Source organism: Nycticebus coucang, chromosome X (assembly GCF_027406575.1).
Source record: "Nycticebus coucang isolate mNycCou1 chromosome X, mNycCou1.pri, whole genome shotgun sequence".
Taxonomy (NCBI): domain Eukaryota; kingdom Metazoa; phylum Chordata; class Mammalia; order Primates; family Lorisidae; genus Nycticebus; species Nycticebus coucang.
The window spans coordinates 159,796,378-159,817,357 of NC_069804.1; the positions used below are offsets into that span (position 1 = coordinate 159,796,378).

At 36.9% G+C, this 20,980-nt stretch overlaps 1 protein-coding gene across 3 annotated transcripts; it reads right to left on the minus strand.

Moving 5' to 3' along the window:
• Positions 1 to 1,238: 1,238 nt before the first annotated feature.
• On the minus strand, positions 1,239 to 17,105 carry RAP2C (RAP2C, member of RAS oncogene family). 3 transcript variants are annotated; one of them, XM_053580333.1, is made up of 4 exons: positions 16,981 to 17,105; positions 14,646 to 15,459; positions 11,905 to 12,217; positions 1,239 to 3,818 (listed from the first exon to the last, which is right to left on the minus strand). In XM_053580333.1, the coding sequence occupies exons 2-3, from the start codon at positions 14,916 to 14,918 to the stop codon at positions 11,939 to 11,941; spliced, it is 552 nt and encodes a 183-aa protein (XP_053436308.1). In that variant the 5' UTR covers positions 14,919 to 15,459; positions 16,981 to 17,105; the 3' UTR covers positions 1,239 to 3,818; positions 11,905 to 11,938. The 3 variants fall into 3 exon arrangements, with proteins under 3 accessions (XP_053436308.1, XP_053436307.1, XP_053436309.1); XM_053580332.1 differs by lacking the exon at positions 16,981 to 17,105 and adding an exon at positions 15,587 to 15,769; XM_053580334.1 differs by lacking the exon at positions 1,239 to 3,818 and adding an exon at positions 11,516 to 11,607 and having other exon boundaries at positions 16,981 to 17,102.
• Between the last annotated feature and the right edge of the window lie 3,875 nt (positions 17,106 to 20,980).

The window sequence follows — 20,980 nt, forward strand, 5'->3', positions numbered from 1 at the left end:
ATAAAAAGATGGATATATTTTTAATTTTATATTAATATAAGGGTATATATAATTAGGTTACATTGTTTGCATTTGTTAGGTAAAGTCAAAGTTGTAGTAGAGCCCTTCTTCACCCAGGAAGTGTGCCATATACCCTTACATTGTGCCTGTTAGGTGAGAGTTTACCAACGCTCATCCATCCTCCTGCCCTTCTTGAATTTGTTTTTCTCTGGTGTGGGCTTGTAGTTGTTCATCTACTAGTTTCATGTTAGTATTGTGCCTGTCAACTCACGAATGGATGAACTGTGGTATATGTACACCATGAAATACTATTCAGCCAGAAAGATGGACTCTTCACATCTTTTTTATTTACCTGGATGGATTTGGAGAACATCCTCCTAAGTAAAGTATCGTAAGAATGGAAAAGAGAGCATCCAAGGTACTCAACACACATTCTGTATCTTTTTGAAAAACCTGGATGAATTTGGAAAACCCTCTCCTAAGTATCGCAGAAAACAAGTATAGAAAAACAAGCATCACATGTACTCAAGACTAATTTGAAACTAGTAGATTAACAACAATTGAGAGAAAAATTCAAATTTAAGAAGTGGGTAGTGGGGAGAGGGTTTGGCAAGTTCCCACCCAACAGGAACTATGCACGGGTATATAATACACTTTCTGGGTGGTGGGCTCAACTACGATTCGGACTTTACTTTAGGAATGAAAACAATGTAACCTAATCATATATACCCTCATATTAATCTGAAATTAAAAAAAAATACTGAGTTAGGGCAGTATATTAAAGTGACTGACAAAAACTTTCACTGGATAAAAGTGATAATTGTGTTGGATTTTCTTAATTTGGCATTTCAAAATTTAATTATATTGCTTAATATTGTCTGACACATTTTATACATCAACAACTCCCAGTCATCAAATTTGTAGTGGTCCATTTTCTGCAGATGAGTCAAACTCTTTTTTCACCCTTTATTTATAATTTTTGTACTTATAATTTACTTACAAACTATTCAAATTTATCATATATTACACTTTAGAGTATATATCTCAGTTTCCCCCCAAATATGGCAGAATGGTGACTGAAGAAATAAGTGAGCAAATGTTTAACTTCTGTTTAAACATATAGTTCAATACATATTATCATTTTGATTAAAAAGTAATGATTTTCAGTTGTGAGAAAGATTTATAAGTTAAAAGATCTAGAACATGAAGCAATACACCAAATAACCAAGAAACCAACCTCAGTAATACAGATGTCTAATTTTATTAAAAAAGTTACAAACAGGTGGACTGCAGGGTTGTCTTACAAAATGACAAGAATGAAATCTATTGGAAAAATTTTACTTTTACAAATCTTTATAGGTAATTGTTCAATGTTTGTACTTGTTATTTAAGATTTTACCTTTCATTGATAAAGTTACAGTACATTAGATCCATGATAATAGGTTACATGATTTTATTTGCAGAGCCCTACTGCAGTGATTTGAACAACTCCTAAACAGATGCCATAGTAAAGACAAGACATATATTGCATTTAATATTAATTTATTATCCTAATAAGCAACATGCAATCTACTGAGGAAGCTAAAATAACTTTTGGTCCCTTTTCTTAAAATGTGCTGGAGAAACCACCTTTAAAATCACTTTCCCCTGATTCCTATAATCTTAAGTGAATTCAAGTTAAATTTGCTGCTGAGGTCAATGACAATGACCTCTGTAATTCTGACAGAGAGGGAAAGAAGAAGAGAGAGATGGGGGAGAGAAGGATGGGGGAGAGGGGGAGGGAGAAGAGGGGAGAAAGAAGGGAGAGAGCACAGGGAGAGGGAAAGAAAGAGAGAACACTATCCAGAGGAAAGAAGTACTATATAAAAAAAAAATCAATAAACTGCAGAAAATTTAAATCATCATGAATCATTTGATTCCTTTATAATTTCACAAAACTAATAAAGATGAACCATGATCAGTTAACCTACTTTGAAATAAGTGTTTGGTTTTAAGTTTGGTATTAAAGTGCAAACTTAAATTGTTTATTTCAAGCAATGTATAAATAAGTAAGGAACAATGTTTCAATTGCCTCTACCCTTACAATCTCACCATAAAATTCAAAATTTAAGTACAAGAGTTCACTGTAAAGGAGTTTGATTAGGAATCAAATGCAACACCATTTAAAAAAAGGAAATCAAAGTTTAATCAATTTCTACTCAATAATTAATGGTCATGCTGACCAATAAATCACATGAATGTAGATATCTCTTTATTTGAACATCACACACAATATAAATTTAAAATTGCCACACCCTTCCATAAATCATCACTGCATATATTAGAGCTTTCCTTGACAAAGTTATTGAGCTATTATTATAGATCAAAAGTATTGTTTTGGTTTTTTATTTTGTTTTATTTAGAAACATGTTCAAATGACTAAAGCTGGGCTCCTAAAATCGAGAACTTTGGTGCAGTAGGTGAGCTGCAGTTACTAACTTCTGCAAATTATAAGCACACAACTAAAAACAAATAAAAACCCAACAATAAAATACTGTCAAACTTATACAATTTAAAAATCATTGCTAGAAAAAGCGCTCATTGTCAAGGTGTTAAAACTGAACCAAAAGATTACTCTATATAAGTTTCATTTCTGTTTCTATACCTGTGTTACTGTTAAAATGTTCAAGTATTCAGACAAAATGTGCTGATTAGGTAAACAACATGGAAGGCAATGGCTATTAGAAAGCACATTTGCAAAAATAAAAAATAGCCCAGAGACTTGGCGCTATTCTTCCTCCTGTTACAGATTTTTGTCTCTACTACAAACATGCTTATTGAGAAATAACTAAAAAGCAATTGTGATAGTGCAAGAAAACTTTAACAAATATTGCTTTAAACTATTATTTAGAAAGACAAATATTAAGAACTAGAAAGTGTATATGATTTTATTTGAATTCAATTTTACATGTGCAGAAGTCTACTAGATGTCAATTACAAAAGCTGAGCTATCTCTGTTTAAGTATACAATTAATTTACCATGGATACAATATCCCTTTTCAAAGGCATTGCTAAATAGGTCATAACTAAATTTAGAACTTCACAGAAAGGAAAATGTTACTGCCGCAATTCAATGCGGTAAATGAGATTAACACATGTGAAAACCTAATGGAATTGAATGCTTAACTCTTCACCTAAATGCTCTACAGTCAATTTCAAATATGAATTGTAACTTTCACAACATGTTAATTACAAAAACATATCACAAACTGCACTTGAAGAAAAGGGATATCCCATCCGTACAGGTAAAATGTGATCTTTAGTTTCTTTTTACAACACTGCCACACGTAAACAAAGTCTCGAAGTATTAACCAACCACTTAAAGGAGAAAGATTTTACAAATAGGATGAAGCACTGGTACGAGGTAATATACAGAAGTAACCATTTGTTTAAGGCTCAATTTTTCTCCATTATAACTTTCTTTTAAAAGGCATTGAGTAGGTAATACTGAGTTTGAGTATTTAATAAATACAAGTTGAGAAACTGATTAAAGAAATCAATTAAAACATTAAAAATTAACCCTTGCATATTAGCCATCAATAAGAACTTAGAAAGCTATAAAAGAACTGATTCATAAAGAAAGGATTTTAAACATATGGTAAACGTGCTAAGCATTCCTGTTTAAGGTCGATGGATCTTGAAGGCCAAAGACCTTATGCACTTAATTAGATGTATGGCAACATGCTGTAATAGAGACAGGTTTACCAAGGCTCAGTTCTGCAACCCAGGTTGTAAAGTTCTCCAAAGCAGCATCTGTGCAAATTTCCTCTGAGTTTTATCTGTAATTAAGATAAAAATGTCATAAAAATGTAGAAATATAGATTATGGCTTAAATAGAGAATACTGACAACATATTTATATACACATGGAAATGGTGACACGATAAAATGATCTTACGGTGGAATTTCACTGTTAGTTTAAATAAAAAGGTAATTTTCTGTAGCCCTGAAAAGTCCTTAAGAATTAGAAAAACAGTAATGGTGCATTGTATATAATGTACTGTGTGTGTGTGTAGCCACTGTAGTTTATTTTTATAATATTATTACATTTTATACTTGTATTATACTTACAAGGTTCTTACTGGTTTAAATGATCTCGCAATATAAAAGTTATGGCGAATGTTCCCTCTACTTTGAACTTTATCTCTTCATATTTTAACTGGAAATGGTATTGGAATTAATTGCAAATTAATTATGACTTAATTGTCAGTTTACTAGACTTTCTAAATTTAGTCTTTTGGGAATTTAAAATAAGAAAATGTGATTCCCTCAAGGTCTAGATATTGAGCACCTACTAGGTGCCCTGAGCAGTTCATATTTCTTACTCTGCTCTCCCCTTTTTTGGGGCATCCTTCCTACCACAGGAACCTCTCCTGTGATTGGGATTCCTTAGTCTCTGCTCTTACAGCTGATAGATTTCCGCCCTTCCAGTTAATACCGGTGTGGGGAGAATCTATCATTCTGACAAACACAATGTCCTTCAACTGTGCTGAATCACCAAATAGCTTCTAGGGGAGGGAATTGTATTTGTTTTTTTAACGTGGAAGATAAAAAATGTTATCACAAAGTCAGAAACAAAAGAACAGCAACTATGAAAGAATGCCACGTAAAACCAGTTTAAGATCATTTATGGGTTCTATCAATGTTTATAAATGCATAATTTTAATTTCACTTGACAGCTACACTTTTATAAGTGTTCAAAGACCCTGAGTGAATACTTTACTAGCAATTCTATGATAAAACAATTACTTTTAAAGAACATCACTCTGCTCATAGTTATTGAAATTCTGTCAACTAAACACATTAGAACAAAAGTCTACCTCTTTAAAAATGATTATATACACATCTTTTACAATTAAAATTAAGACTTTTTTTGCATTAAAGTTGTTAAGACACTGGTTATTTAAGCTTAAGTCCAGTTTCATCATCATTGAAAAAAGGATAAAAATTACTTTCCTTAAAGGGTTGGTATAAATTTTTCATTTCCCAATTATTCTGTACATTTCTAGAAGACCAGAATTGTATCTTTGATATCCAGACTAAGGACCTTTATATTCTTTTCCCCTAATTGAAATTTCTATACTTACTTAAACAGTATTTCATTATATATGCAATTCCTTGTGAAGACTTTTTAGTATTCCAATTAGACTTCACTCAACCTGAATTAATATTGCTATTAATTTAAAAATAAATGATTTTATTTAAAATAAAATAAATTTTAAAAGAAATTATAAAAAGCTTAGGATTTTCAAATGATCGTCTTAAATACTGAAGACTTGTAACATGTGAAGATTTAGTAGTTCAAGCATTCTTTGAAATCAAATTAAGATATTTTTTTCTAGCCAAAAGAAACATTACTAATACAAAGCATCTTACTAACCATAATCAAGGTGACATATTCATAACCTTCCGCCTTCTAAAAACCTGGTTAACATTTGGTCCATCTACATTCCACAGGATGACAATACTTTGGTGAAATCAAGAGATATAGATAAATCCTGAGTCAGATTCAACACTATTAACGTTAGACATACCTTTAAACAAAGTAGTGGCACTTGCTACTTTTTTAGAGAGTAATAAATTATAATTCTCTGCAGTAATAAATCTTGAAGCAAAAGCTTGCAATAAGCAAAAACAATAGGCTCTTTTAGATTAGGATTTCATAGAATGCAAAATGTGAATATTCTTGCTCCACAGTGACAGCAAAATTTTCTCATTTATTTAAATAACATTCTCATTTATTTTAAAAAAAATTGTAGCTGGGTGGGGTGGCTAACGCCTGTAATCCCGGCACTGTGGGAGGCTGAGGAGGGAGGATTGCTTGAGCTCAGGAGTTCTGGCCTTGTTTGAGGGACAGCAAGACCCCGACTCATTAAAAAACATGAAAAACTCAACCAGGCACCACAGTGAGTGCCTACAATCCCAGCGGCTTTGGGAAGCTGAGGCAATAGGATGCCCCCAGCCCAAGTCTGAGGCTGCAGTGAGCTATGATGCCACTGCGCTCTGCTCAGGGTAAAGTGTGGGTCTCTGTCTCAACAGCAACCCAAAAAAAGTAAAAAAAAAAAAAAAAAAATCCTAGAAGCTTTAAAGGTAACTGGTCAAATTAATACTTTTTTAACTCAAAGGATATGACATCTAGACATGTTGTAAAACTATAACTCGCTGCTTTCAAGTTATCCTTGTCCTCACTCTTGAGTCTCCAGCAAGACACCAAGAAATCTAAACTCAAATTCTTTCTTGACTGTTTGGTTTCATTTTTTTCTAATATGATATGGCAGATTACAAAATACAACAAATGGTCCAAATATTTTGCTCAGGAAATTATGAAATAGGGTCTCCCAAGTGAGGTAAATAGTATACAAGACAAACACATAACTGAAAGAACAAAGATCATTATGTACGTCAGCCTGAAGAAAAAAGGACATTCTTGATTTAAGACTAACACATCATTTTACTTGGCAGCAGAATGTCTGGGAGGGTAATGAAGGCTCCTGAAAAGATTAACAGTTTATGAATGTCTTTTTAGCTTAATCGGACTTACCATATCATAATCACTTTTAATTTTTTTTCTAGTTTTAGATATATAATGTTCTGGGGATTTAATAAAATGAATTTTATTAAAAATTCACATTTTTCAGGGTGGCACCTGTGGCTCAAAGAAGTAGGGCACAGCGCCCATATGCCGGAGATGGCAGGTTCAAACCCAGCCCCAGGCAAAAAAACCTGCAAAAAACCCCCAAAACAAAACAAAATAAAAATTCACATTTTTCATTCAGCATTTTCATATGCCAGTTACATTAGCAAAATAGCAGACTGAATTCTGATAAAGCTTATATTTTTTGCTAAGTTATCTTTTTTCATTTCTCTATCCTAATTTGCATAATACTCATGAAGCTTATTGGAAGTACAGTGAGAGGACTAGGTGGTTAAAAGAGCTCACTGTCACTCATCAGAGAATGAAAGTTGAACCTAAGGCACACAATTCTTGAACAGCGGTGGAACCACACTTGAAGAAAAGCAGGCACACTAAATATTTACAGTGAACCAACAGAAGGGAAAGTATTAGCTATTTTTCTTATGGGTCAGACCTAAAATCTCCAAAAGTTTAAATTAATGAATTCAATTCTGAGATCTCAAATAGTATGACAATGTCCAGTGATAATAAACAGTAATATAAGCCTAGTGATCTGATTCCAGCTGCTAGCTTTGAATTCACCCAGGTAAGATACTGCCCACTTCAACTCTAAATTGCTTTTTCTAAATCCGATATTCCTAAAACTATGGCTAATTAGAGAATGTTTTTGACTGGATAAGTTTTTCCAGCAGCTGAAAGGACTTAACTTGTTCTTATTGATATTATCTTCTGAATTGTAAACTTCCACTGAGAAGTCTACTCCCACGAGGAGAATCTTTCCTATAGTATGCCTAGAACACTTCCGCAGTGGCAATTCTCCAACTCCATGACGCAATTTTTGTTAAATCTACTGATGGTTCATTCTAAGCCAGAGAGGTAATGGAGTAAAACAGAATGGCTCATGTGCATTTCATTCTGCAATAAAAACCTAATCTTGAAGTTAAAAGGAAGCAATTAAAGAGGGAGCAGATATACAAAGAGGCATTCTAATGACCTGACACCTCCACACCCAGAGCAGGTCTAACTAGGCACCTGTTCACTCTGAACTGTCTCAAACCATGAATCTTGTGGAGGTCAGTGAAGGTCTGGGAGAATTAGGAGTAGCAAAAAGACAAAGTAGCTTTGTAGTTCCCTTCTTCCCTAGGTCACTGTGGGCTTTCATTATACATAATACCCACAACACTCTTCTTCCTCCATTCAAGTCGTTCACCACATATTGACTAAACCATGTGAACTGGATGACAGTATTGTAAATAAGCCTTTTTCCCCACTCAAAATGATACGCAAAATGGGGAAGAAAAAAAAAGGAAGTATCAAATAAAACCGTAACTTCTAAAACATAATTCAACCCCAGTATTTTAATGATGATTGATAGTTAACTTGAATAGGAAATTTTGAAGTGCACAATGGGAGTTAATTTTGAGGATTTTCCCCTCACATTTGCTAAATCCCCAGCATACCATATCTAATAAAAAGCTGGAAAAAAGATTAGAAAAAATTATGATTATAGATTTTTATTTTTTATCTTGAAAATGTAATCAATTGTATTATATTTAGAAATATTAAGTCCAACTACACTAAAATGACATTCATAGATGGTTCAGCCTTTCAGGAGCCTTTGTTAACATCCCAGGCATTCTGCTGCCATGTGAAATGATGTGCTAGTCTTGACTCAAGAATCTCCCTTTTTTCTCCAGGCTGACATAAATAATGAACTGGAGCTGACATAAATAATGATCTTTGTTCTTTCAGTTTGCTTCCTGGTGTGTGGTACTCTTACATACCATTTACTCTAGTTGGGAGAATCTATTCCATAATACACTGAGAAAAATGGTATAAAATCTTGCAGGATCTTACAAACTATAATGAAAAACACCCATTTTCCCCAGTTTTCATTCTGTATATTAATTTCCATCAATACTGAACTGAGACATAGAAATCCTTGAAAACTCATCTATTTTCCAAAAGGGTATACCATACTGTCATACTGAAGAGATAACTTTACTGTACTTCCCCCCTTGCTTTCAGAGATTTTACAGAATATTTTAGGACATTATTATGCTCTCCTTGGCATTCTTTCTATTTGGAAATCCTCCTAGCAACATTGTCATCCCTTCAAGTCCTACTCATTCTTCACAGCCTGATTCAAATGCTATTGCTCCCCAATTCATTTAACTTAGTGGTTCTCAATCACGGGTGATCTTGCCCCTCCCCACCAGGGGACATTTAGCAATTTCTGAAGATACTCTTGTTGTTATAATGGGAGGGACAAGGGATATGCTACTGGCATCCAGTGGGTGGAAGCCAGAGAGGCTGCTAAAATTCTGACAATGCACAGGAAAGCCCCAAACAGCAAAGATCCCAGAACGCTGAGAAACTCTGCTTTAACTGGATGTGGCCTCTCCTTTCCCTGAATTCTCAAAGCACTGTGATTTACTTTTTTTCTAGTATCATAGGATTACTGACCAAACATCTATCCTTCTCAATATACCAAATATACCAAAACAATGAACTGCCAATTATTTATACCAATACAGAAGAGCTATGATGTAGTGAATAAAATTAGACTAGGGCTTTAACACTGATTCGGGTTTCTATCACACCACTGCTGCACAGTGAAAGAAGTCCTTCAAAAAGCACTTGATGATAAGCCTCTCGAGGCAGTAAAGAATTCAAGATGAGGACAGTATATAACAAATCTGGCCATGTTTCTGGACTTACACCAAAATTATTGCCAACGAAAGGATAAAAGGTGAGGAAACAATCTGAGGAGTCATGCAGATAAACAGGTATTGCGTAAGAGACTAGTGACCTAAATTAAAAGGTGTTAAGAAATAAATGTGAGGAATTATCAGAAGCAAACAGCATTAATAAATTTTTCCTCTCAGTTCAAAGGATCCAATTAATAACAATTGCAGTTTTTCCGACTTAAGTCCTATTATTTCTAACTGGGACAAAGTACTATATTAAAGACAAACATTTCTCAAATAACCTTTACGTGTTAAAGTTTGATCATCAATCTAGATCGGAGACAGACTTCAGGATTCCATTAACTCAAGCTACAAGATTCAAAATCTATCATCTATTTTTTCAGTGTAAGACCAACTACAAACTTTACTAGCTTCAGATTACAGACGTCCATATGCTCAGTTCAATCTTATTTGATGTGGGGGGGGAGGGGAACCACATAGAATGTGATCTGTTCTAAAAGATCTTAGGGAGTTCCCTTTAATATTTTTAGAAATTCAGCTAATTGGTTATTTTATTTCAATGCCCATACCATCATTTATGTATTCTGCTTACAAAACATAAACCAAACAAAAAACTATACAGGGCAAGTGAACCATTACTATAAAAATGAGTACTTATTGGTACTGATAGTAGTAATTTTTGGTTTTTAGTATATAGACAAAAATAAACATAGTTGGCTTGAGATATGAAAAAGAATATATACTCATCCATATAGGTAACTATATACTCATCCGTATAGCTAATTAAACAGATCAACAATAATTCAGATCACAAAAAATTACAAAATGAAATAATTCAGTATAAAAAAAGATTTAAAATAGCTTTAGAAATTATCCATTTGCCAATAAGGCTGAGATAGCTGGCCCCTTTGCATGTGAGACCAATTTTATTCAGTTTACTTCCTATAGTTGTCTACATAAATGACAAAAAAAAATGATGGGAACATTTTGTGGGAGTTCGTTAATTTTTTATAAAGATGATAAAACTAAAACAAAATGTGTATGCTTATGTCAACTGCCCAGTTAAAAGTATCAGAAAAAAATAGGGCATAATGATAAAGATGCAATCACCACACAAAACTTGTTCAAACTTGAAGCTGGTTTATGATTTAAGAAGCAAGATTACAAAAGCAAGAAACCTGGGACTCAAGCCATATGCTTGTCCTCTTCTCAAAAGGCTATGCTGCAAGTTCAATGCTATCAACCAAACATAAGCTGCAGCACAGTCTGAACACTGACTTCATAACGTAACAGATGCGCTAGATACAAGAAAATAAATGAGTTTTCATCATATTCTGGTATGCTAAAGGCTGATGAGTGAAAGCATTTTGAATAAAGCACTGTGGTCATTCTTCATTTCCGAAGATGACACTATCTGACAGGAAACCTTGTCTGAAAAGATAAATTAGGGACCGTTAGTCTTTTCTCCAGGGAGCACATATAAAGCCAGACCTTTGATTAGGAATCATCACTGTGATCTGAAATGCCTGTTGCCATTTACAACACTGCCTCCTACACTCGAGGTCAGCCTTGGCTCAGGAAGATCAATTTCATTCCTGATACTGTCAGGCTAGTCTGGCATTTGCTGTGGTTTCTCAGTCATCCACAATATTGGTTGTTTTATTATCTAAGTGTTATTGCCTAAGTGAGACTATTTGCTCAATTATAATCTAGATGGAAAAATCATGATATGAATAAAAATAATTTTGTTTTAAATGTTCAGTAAATTTTATATACCTGTACTTTAAAAAAACCTCCTTCATTTAAAAAACTGTTATCATTTAACTCAATGAAAGGCTGTAAGGCTTATTGTTGTTATTAATTCCATTATTTACTAAGCTGAACAAAAAAAGCTTCTTGTGCTTGGGATTGTTCCTTCTAATATAGCACAGATGATTTAACCAGATTCTCATGTGGACCATATATTCATAATGAAGTCAAGGTATATGTACTAGTATAATCTGTTATTATCAGAGGTCACTTAAGTGCCTCCAATACAAGGTACAGATGAATTTGATTAAATAATCATTCTGTTAAATCAAGTACTTGGGTGATTAGTAAATTGATTATTTTAATTATAGCAATTCTCTTGCCTGAGATGTAAAAATATAAAAGGGTTGAAAACATCGCAAAACGAATCATCTTCTGAAATTATTATGGAATGCTGTCCTCTGCATTTTTGGTGCTAAATCAGAAAAACAGAGAAAAGGTGCTTTAAATCAATCCAACGAAATGTTATTAATAAAGCAGAGAATTTATTTTAAAAAATCTGTTATGAAAATATAGGCAATTTCTTACCTTCCTTTGATTATCTTTATTTTTTTCTTCATTTAATGTTTACTATTTTGTACTAAAGAAAACATTATTTTAAAAATAAATAAATTTGAGGTACTTCCATGTGTATCAATATTAACCAGCTTTTTGTTACATTTGATCAAAACCAAAATACTATCTGGCACATACAGTTCCCTCAACAACTAACCTGCTCGGTATGGCCATGATTGAGGTTATCTTTTTTACTGGACAACGCAAGTTGTACAACACTGATCTTGCTTCTCGGGCAGGGACGAATAGTTCATTTGCCTGACGATCTCAGCAAAAAGTTCATCCACCATTGATTTACTTTTTGCCGATGTCTCCATGAAAGGGCAGCCCCATTCTTGAGCAAGAGCTCTGCCTTCTGAAGACATAACCTCTCTTTCTGGTTCCAGATCCACTTTATTTCCCACTAGGATCAGTGGGACTTTTTCATATCTCTTCACTCTGACAATCTGATCTCTCATTGGCTTGATATCCTATTCAAACAATCACAAAGAGAAAGAAAAAAATGCTATTTGCAAAACCATAATATCAATATTATAACATTACAAAAAGTCAGCTCTGAGTATATACAGCTTAATTCAAAATAAAATCACACAGAGAAAATGTTGGCATTTTGTCAACTGATATAGGAGCTCGATAATTTCCACAGTCCCTACTTGTGGGGTTTACATCAAGAATATAACATAGGTTGCACAGTATCCTTAATACTCACATAATCACTTCCTTCCACATATTGATTAAAAAAGCAAGTTCCTAAATATGAGTAATCTATTCATACATAAGGATGTTTGGCATTCTCCCTAAACCTGCCTGCTTGTCATCACTTCTTGTAACACCTGTTATCCTAGCACAGGATTACAGCATCTATGCATTCCCAGCCATGTAGCAAGAGGGTTTGAGAGAAAGTGTTTTAAGCGGGGGATAAAAACCCTTTGTAACACTTAGATTATCAGAAATAAGAACAGATTAATACAGTTAAATGTTTCATTTTAAATTGAATGGTGTGCCTTTACTTCAGTAAAACCAAACAACTTAAAATACACTAGAAATTATTTTAACTGTGAGCAACTACTTGGGAGTCTGGTTGGAGGAAGTCATAATTTTCTTTGCCTACGTTTGTTTTTACTGCTCGATTTTTCCCTCACATGTATAATGTTTTCCAAGTAGTTATAATTAATTACAGAAGTGAAAAAGAGTCTTAGCAATTCTGCAGTAGCATCAGGTTTTGGAGGGGGAAAAGTACCAATTTAAGACACTAATTCTAAAAAAAAATCACAATTTTTTGTGATTCTTCATAACTTACAAGGTTTGCCTTAAATATAAAACGTGTTTAATTTGGACAGTTATCGTAAAAAAAACATTTACACATGGGTCAAAGGAAAAAACAAGGGGCTGTGAAAATTTTTAAAAATACAGTCACTAGATATTTGCAACAATTTGGTTTGATCACATAAACTCAGTCTCCTAGGTTAACCTTCTTTTCCCTTTGTCTTCACGGAAACCCAGGTTCAGCTAAGAATCCAAACTTATGGTATCTGGGCTCAAAAGACTACGTCTTCATTGAAATACTGGCACAGTTTTTCAATTCCAATTTATGTCTATAACAGAAGTAGATATCTTATGGAAACAGCCTTGGAAAGACACTCAGCCTCTGGAGAGTAAGCTGATAGAATAACAAATATCCGGAGGATCCTTTAGAAAGAAAATCCCCATCAAACAGCACCTTTAGCACTTTGGTACTTTCTGAGGAAAATGCTTTTATCATACTATTGCTTTGGAATTTAAGCCTACATAAAATGAACTTTAGTTTGGTCATAATAGCTTCAATTCTTTTACCCAAAACTTATTATCTTAAAAAAAAAAAATCCTTGAAGTTGCTACATCAGGTTCCTGGAAAAGTTCACTATCGGACTTTAATTTAAAAAGTAGAATTAGCACATCGTATTGGCTGAAGCACTTAAGGTCTCTTAAGTAAGCAACATTAAGTGCATACCTTTAAATGCAGAAAAATATCCATTTCCTAAATCAATGAAGGTCAATATAATGGGTCAATATGAGGTTATTTATTTTCAAGGAATAAATAGCAACATTTATTGCATCTCTTAAAATAACGTTAAACTTTCAATGTGTCTCCCAGTGAAGGACAAGACAGATTTTCCGAGGAAACTGAACTACATCTAGTTTAACCAACTGGCCAGGGTAAGAAATCTGCACTTGTTCAGCGTTCCCAGGTCCATGTCTTTTCCATAAAACAGGCTACCAGAAACAATTTGGATCAACTGGAGAAAAGCGTCATTCTTAACTTTTGTTGATTATTAATTCTAGCTACAAGTCTTTTCAATTAATAACCTCTCTTTATTCTACATGCCCCAAGTAAGTAAGTAAAATGTCTAGAAGCCAGTTTTAGAGTTCTTCATCTTGCAACACTAAGATTTATAAATCTAGTGGAGAAACTTGGAAGAAGAGAGAGGCATGGAAGGGGCGGCAGACACAGAGGACTTAATCTGTGCAACAGATAATGGGCTCCAAATAATTTTCCTTCCAAAGTGCTCTATTTACCCCAGATTATCTACTCGATGTTTCGCTAAGTTAATCAATACTTGAATTGAGCAAGCAACTTCAGAAGTTTATACCAGTCTAAACATACACAAACTGACCGATTTCTCTTTCACTTTTCTTTGACTTAAAAATAGCTTTAAAATATTTGTTGACGTTTGTTACTTCAGTACTCTCTGTAGACACAACCCGATACTTTTCCATGCCAGGAGTAACCTCAAGAATGCACCATGTCTAACTTGCAAAAGCTAAACATAGTCATTAACTCACGGTTCAAGCAAACCAGAAGTAGATGTAGGATTACCACACCCCCTTCTAACAAATTACAAGACTTGGTTTGGTTACCTGAAAAGACTGTTGATTAACCAGACTATAAACCAGGATGAAACCTTGGCCGTTTTTGATGTAGAGATCTCTCATGGAGGCAAACTGCTCAGTTCCTGCAGTGTCCAGAATTTCCAGCACGGAGGGGGAAGAGTCCACTTCGATCTCTTTGCGGTAGAAATCTTCAATGGTGGGATCATATTTCTCAATGAAAGTCCCAGTGACAAACTGCACAGTAAGGGCAGATTTGCCAACCCCTCCGCTCCCTAACACCACTACCTTGTACTCCCTCATGAGTCTCACCTTCACCAACTCCTACCACACCGGGGGAAAATAACACCCCGCTAGCGGCAGCGCGGCTAGACTAGGCGGAAGGTGGGAGGAAATCTGCGAACTGGGGAGGAGAGTGCAGAGAAGCAGAGGGCCCAACAGGGGAAGAAGAGGAAGTTAAAGGAGGGGGGGAGGGGAAAGAGCGGAGTGTCGGGGTGGGTGGGGATGAGATGGTAATACCCTTCCTATAGGAACTGAAGCCCAGGCAGGGGGCGTGGGGAGGAGGGCGAGCCTGGGAGAAGCCCAGCGAAGGTGGGGAGGAGAAGCGTGCCCCTAGGAGGGAAGGGGTGGGAACTGCGCCTGGGGGTGCCCCGCGGCGAGGCAGGCGTCCCAGGAGCCCGCAGCCAGGGGCTGCCCAGCGTTCTCCCCCGCCCTTCACACAAAGGGGCCCAAGGACCCCGCTTCCTGCTCGCGCCGCCGAGCCGGCCCAGGCCTGAGGGCTCCACTCCTGTCACTGCTGCCGGGGCGGGTCTCTGGGCCCCGGGTCCCGCGGGGGTCGTCCGGCCTGTGAAGGGGAAAGGGGCGCACATTACCCTCCTGACCCCCCAACCCAAAATAGCGGCTCTGGCTGCCGCCTCCCCCAGTTCCCACCCGGATTAGGCTGCCGCCGCCCAGCCGTCACAGCCGCTTACCCTGCCGTCCGCACCCGCCCGGCCGCCCGGGAGGCTCTGTCACGCCAAGGCCATGGCCGCCCGCTGGTCCTGTCTCAGCGCGGCCCCAGCGCGACTGCTCGCGGAGGGGAAACGGGCAGGGGCCGTCCGGCGGCGGCGGCCGCAAGGCCTCCAGGCTAACCCACCTCTTTTTTTTTCTCACCCACCCCCCACCCCCCCCCCCCAGCACACACCCGGAAGGGTTTCCCCGACACACTGGCTGAGGTGCCCCAGTTCCCCGAGACTGGACGGGATCACTTCCGGTGGGGAAAGTCCCACCTCTTCGGGGAGAGTCTGGTATCGCTGGGGCCGCGCCCTGCGGAGCTAGCGAGCCGGCCGGGGACGGTGTTGAGTCGGACTATGGCCTTCGGAAAGGGCCTTCGTGAGCAGCGTCCGTCGTTTCCCGCCCGCAGCTACTGCTGACCGTCCCACCCACAAACCTGCAGAAGCCCCTCGGCCTCTCAGCCTCCGCAGCCGGGCCAGAGGACTGGAGCCGCTCCTTGGCCGGTGCCGGACTGCCAGCTAATAATCTAGCACCGAGAGGACGTCAAATATCCCTGGACTAGAACTTGTAGGGAAACCAAATCAGCCCAGAAAGTTTATTCTCTTTGCTGGTATTTCTCACCCTTGGTTATTTTTCTGAGAAATGCAAACTACCCTTAGACTAAAGTATTGCTCTGATTTTGTACGTGGTGCGTTTTAGCCGTGCCAGACAAACAGTACTTTTATCATTTAGCAAACCTGCCTCGACTCCTCCGGCAAATACCAAAGTCACTCTTGTTTTGTTTTGTTTTAATCACAAGGCTTGGAAATAGACTTTATGGTAACTCTACTCAGCTTTGTCTCTTGATTCCAACCACTACACAGCACAAAAGGTAACCAATATTCAGGGAAGAGTTAATTGGAAATGGCTTAGGTTTACAGACTAATTTTTTCATTTTTGATATCTGCATGCATAGCAGTTTGCATGGCTGTCTCTTTCATGTTAGAGTTTTGTTGTAAAGGCCATCCATCATACTGAAAAGTAAATAACAACTCTAGTTTTAGACACTCAGTTTCTATTTTTAGATAAAATTGTTACTTCTAACATTCCTTTCCTTTTGCTAACTTTAAACTTTGTGTTAGATCACAGGGCCCTTTTTGATTCGAGCATGCACCCGGAAACCTGACAGACTTGGCCAGCTTAGTTAAAATGATTCCAAATTCTCTTACTTACAAGCCCTAAATGGCTAAACTCTACAAAAAAAAAAAAAAAAAAAAAAAAAAAAAAAAAGATTTATTACTCAACCCAAATTGTTAAGACATAAGAACCCTGGCAAATCACTGTAGTGTGAGGTCTCACTTTCCCTCCCTGAGGATTCCCCAATGTCACTTACAGTATTCAAAGGACAGTTTAGTTCGATTTCTTGTTGGTCACACGCTGGTGTAATCTCTCCAGCGAAGTCCCCAGCTCTGGCTCCAGCTGGCCTGGGTCCTGCCTGATATTTGAGGCACTGCCCTCTGCTGGAAGAGGTTTGGTTTATGAGTTATGAGTCTCCCATAGGTCACTGCTCCTTCCACACGTGCTGTTGCCTGATTTGGAGCTTTGCTGCTCATCTCCCTGACTAGCTAGCTGTCTCCAGAACGTCTAATGGAATCCACAGCCCTCCACCAGCAGTGCTTGTAACTGACTCTGGAAATTCCTCTTCTGATCCAGCCAGTGTTGAGCAATCACAGCAAGTCTCTGTTCTATTACTAAACTGTCAAAACAGGGAGTTCTTTTTGAGGTCGTTTCACCTGTTGGCAACTGTATCTGAATGTGTTTTGGAGACAGTTGTTTCTCTACACAGTGAAACGTACTCTTCCCTCAGAACAGACTCCTTTGGGGGCACTCTCATTAACTGTAGGGTGGACAACTGTCACACAGTCTGAAGATCCTTCTAAACTTTCTTAGGGAGGATATTCATTACAGCATTGATGAGAAAAGCAAATAACTGTAAGTAACTTAAGTGTTCTTCATTATATGGTTTTTAAAATTATATACATATATAGTCACAAAATGGAATACTGTGCAGCTATTAGAAAAGTATAATAGATTTGTAAGTGTTGATTTAAAAAGATGGCCAAGATATATTGTAAAGCTGAAAAAGCAAAAGACTGAAAGGTGTTCCCATTTATATAAAGTATGTGATTATGTGCAGTAGTTATATAGAAATCTGAAACAAAGTAATTATGGATGAGAAGTATTACGAAAGGACTTTATTTCTCTATATCATTTTAGTTTTTAAACAATGATCAGGTATTAGGGAGAAGGGAGAAAATATAACTTTATAATATTTTAAAGGAGGAACAAAAGAAAGTTGTTGATCTCCACTTCATCAAAAAACAATATCCCACTGTCTATGGGTGAGTGGACAGATCTGCTTAACTTAAACGTACTCCCTGTCCCTGCCCACCCTCTCCAAACATCTCTATACTTAGAAAAGTATTTTCAAATACAGTATCTCATCAGACTCCAGTTGTTTGCCAGTGTACTTTCAATAGGGAAATGAGAGTATAAAAACCAATTAGAAGAGTATGGGCCTGGAAGTTGAGACCTAGGGCTCTGAAATTAGGCAGAGGGACATTGAAATTGTACCACCGCCCACCTTGCAGCTGTGTGACCTCAAGCAAGTGATTTAACCTGTCTGAGCCTCTAACTCCTCACTTGTAAAAAAATTTAAAGTGAGAATATAATGGGGAAATATAGGTAGAGTGCTTGGCACCGTCCTTTGACCATTATGAAGCCTCAATAAATGCTAGCTATTTGGATTTTATTTAAAGATTTAATGAAGTATTACATTTTTTAATGGAAAAAATAGGGAAAACAAAATTTTAAGAGCCCAAATATTTCCAAATGGCACAAAAATAATGACTCAGTTATTCTTTCCAAAGTTACCTACTGTTGATAGCTTCTTGCATTTCCTTTCAGGGAAAAAACATTATTTATATGCCAATGTATCCATCAATCCACTTTCTATATGTATTTTTTTTTTTTTTTTTGAGACAGAGTCTCAAGCTGTTGTCATGGGTAGAGTGCTGTGGCGTCATAGCTCACAGCAACCTCCAACTCTGGCTCAAGTGATCCTCTTGCCTCAGTTTTTCTATTTTTAGTAGAGATGGGGTCTCACTTTTGCTCAGGCTGGTCTTGAACTCTTGAGCTCGAGCAATCTACCCTCCTCGGCCTCCCAGAGTGCTAGGATTATAGGCGTGAGCCACCACTCCTGGCCTCTATATGTATTTTTTAATTACTATACTACAAAAGCAATAATACTATGCATACTATCTGTACCTACTTTTTAGAAATTTACTAAATCGTAATGATTTTTCCATTTTGGAATATATAGATCTTCTTTTTTTTTCATGGCTGCACCATAATTTAACCGACTCCCATCTGGAGGACACTAGTTGTTAGTTCTTTACACTGAACGTCTTCCACTTATACCACTGCCAGTTAATCTTTAGGGTGAATTTCTAGTACTTCAATAATGAAAACAAAGGGTACTAGCACTTAAAATTCTTCTGGTAAATATTACAACTTGTCCTTCAGGAAGGTCACTTCTATTGATGTTCCCACCATGCAGTATGACCATATCACTTACTTTATAACCTCAGTGTAGGTATGACTAATTTTAGCATTTTATAGCAATTGTTACTTTCTTTAAGGTATTTCTAGGACTAACTAATGAAGGGTAATGTTTTAGAAGAAATTTGGGCTTCAGAATCAGTTCTAACGTTGCCTTTTGCTGGCTACACCTCCATTTCTTCATGTGTAAAGTTGAGAATAATAGCAGTATCTAACTGTAGAAGAATAAACAAGAAACTATTCAAAGCATTTAACCTTCCGAAATACTAACTGATCAATGAATGTAAACTGCTCAAATAACAATTTCTACTCCCAAGGCTCAAAAAAGATGGGGAAAGGGGAAGTGGAGGACTTCTCCAGAGGGCATGCCCTTGAGTTTCAGAACTTTTGCTTTAATTCTATATTAACTTCCTCTCCAAAGTAACTATTGCTTGGGCATTATTTTAAAGAACAAAAGCAATTTTCACCAGACTGTGAAAAAATCTTAGGGTATACACTATATGCAGAAGATGTAAACTACAAAGCCGTAATCTCATTTTTGCAAGATTAGTTTGGTGCAAGTTTAAAGTGCTAGGTCGTGTGCTCCAGGCACCAGTTGGCTTGCTTCTCTTATTTCTTTTTCTTACCTTTAAGTTATCTCCTTCAGTTGAAACCCTGAAGGCATTAACTCTCCTGGATAATTTACCCTCACTTCCATTCTCCAAGTTAACCCTCTTGCTTTCATTCCCTTCTCTTTTGCTAGAAGTTGTCATTGAGCTATGAAAAAGTTTGACTCGGTAGTGTTCCAGCTCTTTGCTTCCAGAGATATTCTGGGGAGTGTCTCTTCATAGGAGATACTCTTCTTACTATAATGGTTTAAGAGCCCCAATTGATGTCACCTAGATTGTCCTGGGTTCTTTCCAGATCTCTGGTCTTTAAGATTCCATCCCCCCTTTCAAATCCTGCCTCCAGATAAACCAGCCATTGATTCTGAATGTCAGGTTCTCCAGGTACAGAGAACTAACTTTATACCTTTATTATCTTTTTCTCATGATAAAAAAAAATGTTCTTTTAAAAAATCATAAAATAAAGGTGTAATCTCACCACCCAGAGACAACAATTTTTAACATTTTGGTGTCTTTCACAATGGTTTTTTCCTATGAGAGTTAAAGAATTTTTTTTTAAAACTAAGAATGGGATCATCATAATTTTGCAAGTCCTGTAACCGTCACCACCTATTTGAGGAAGGCTTTTTCCTTTAGCTTTAACTTTTCTACAACTTCCAACTATAAGATTTCATTGGTTGTTCTTCTTATCACGGAGGGCAGCACCCCAGCCTGGCCAGGCAAACACTCTTTTAGTGACACAAAACTCATTATCCATGGATGACTGCTGAGAATGTTTCTCAGAACTCAGATATGAGCCGCTTCATCATTTTCCTCTTTTCTTTTAATCTTTAATTTCAAAGTTGTTAGGAAAGTGTTCTGTTATCTCTTAAGTACCAAATCCATGTAAGGAATTTGTATTAATAATAATTCTACCTCTGATTCACATGCATAAGAATCACCTGGAGATGATGTTAAAACTCAATGGCCAGTTCCCACCCTCAGAATTTCTGATTCTATAGGTCTGGGTTAGGGCCAATAATTTGCATTTCTGTGTTCCCAGGGGAACCTGTTCCTGCTGGCTAGGGACCATGCTTTAATGCCAGTGTTCTATAAAGCAGTAGGACTTTATTTGGGCCTTCCCTGCTCAATATTTATTATCACACCTTTATTGAATTCCTACTCTGT

Bases quoted from the DNA above. Each gene is read 5' to 3' on its own strand.
- RAP2C (XM_053580333.1), bottom strand. From the start codon at position 14,918: ATGAGGGAGTACAAGGTAGTGGTGTTAGGGAGCGGAGGGGTTGGCAAA. The intron at 12,218-14,645 runs GTAACCAAACCA...TTGTTTGAATAG, and splicing joins TTAATCAACAGTCTTTTCAG to GATATCAAGCCAATGAGAGA.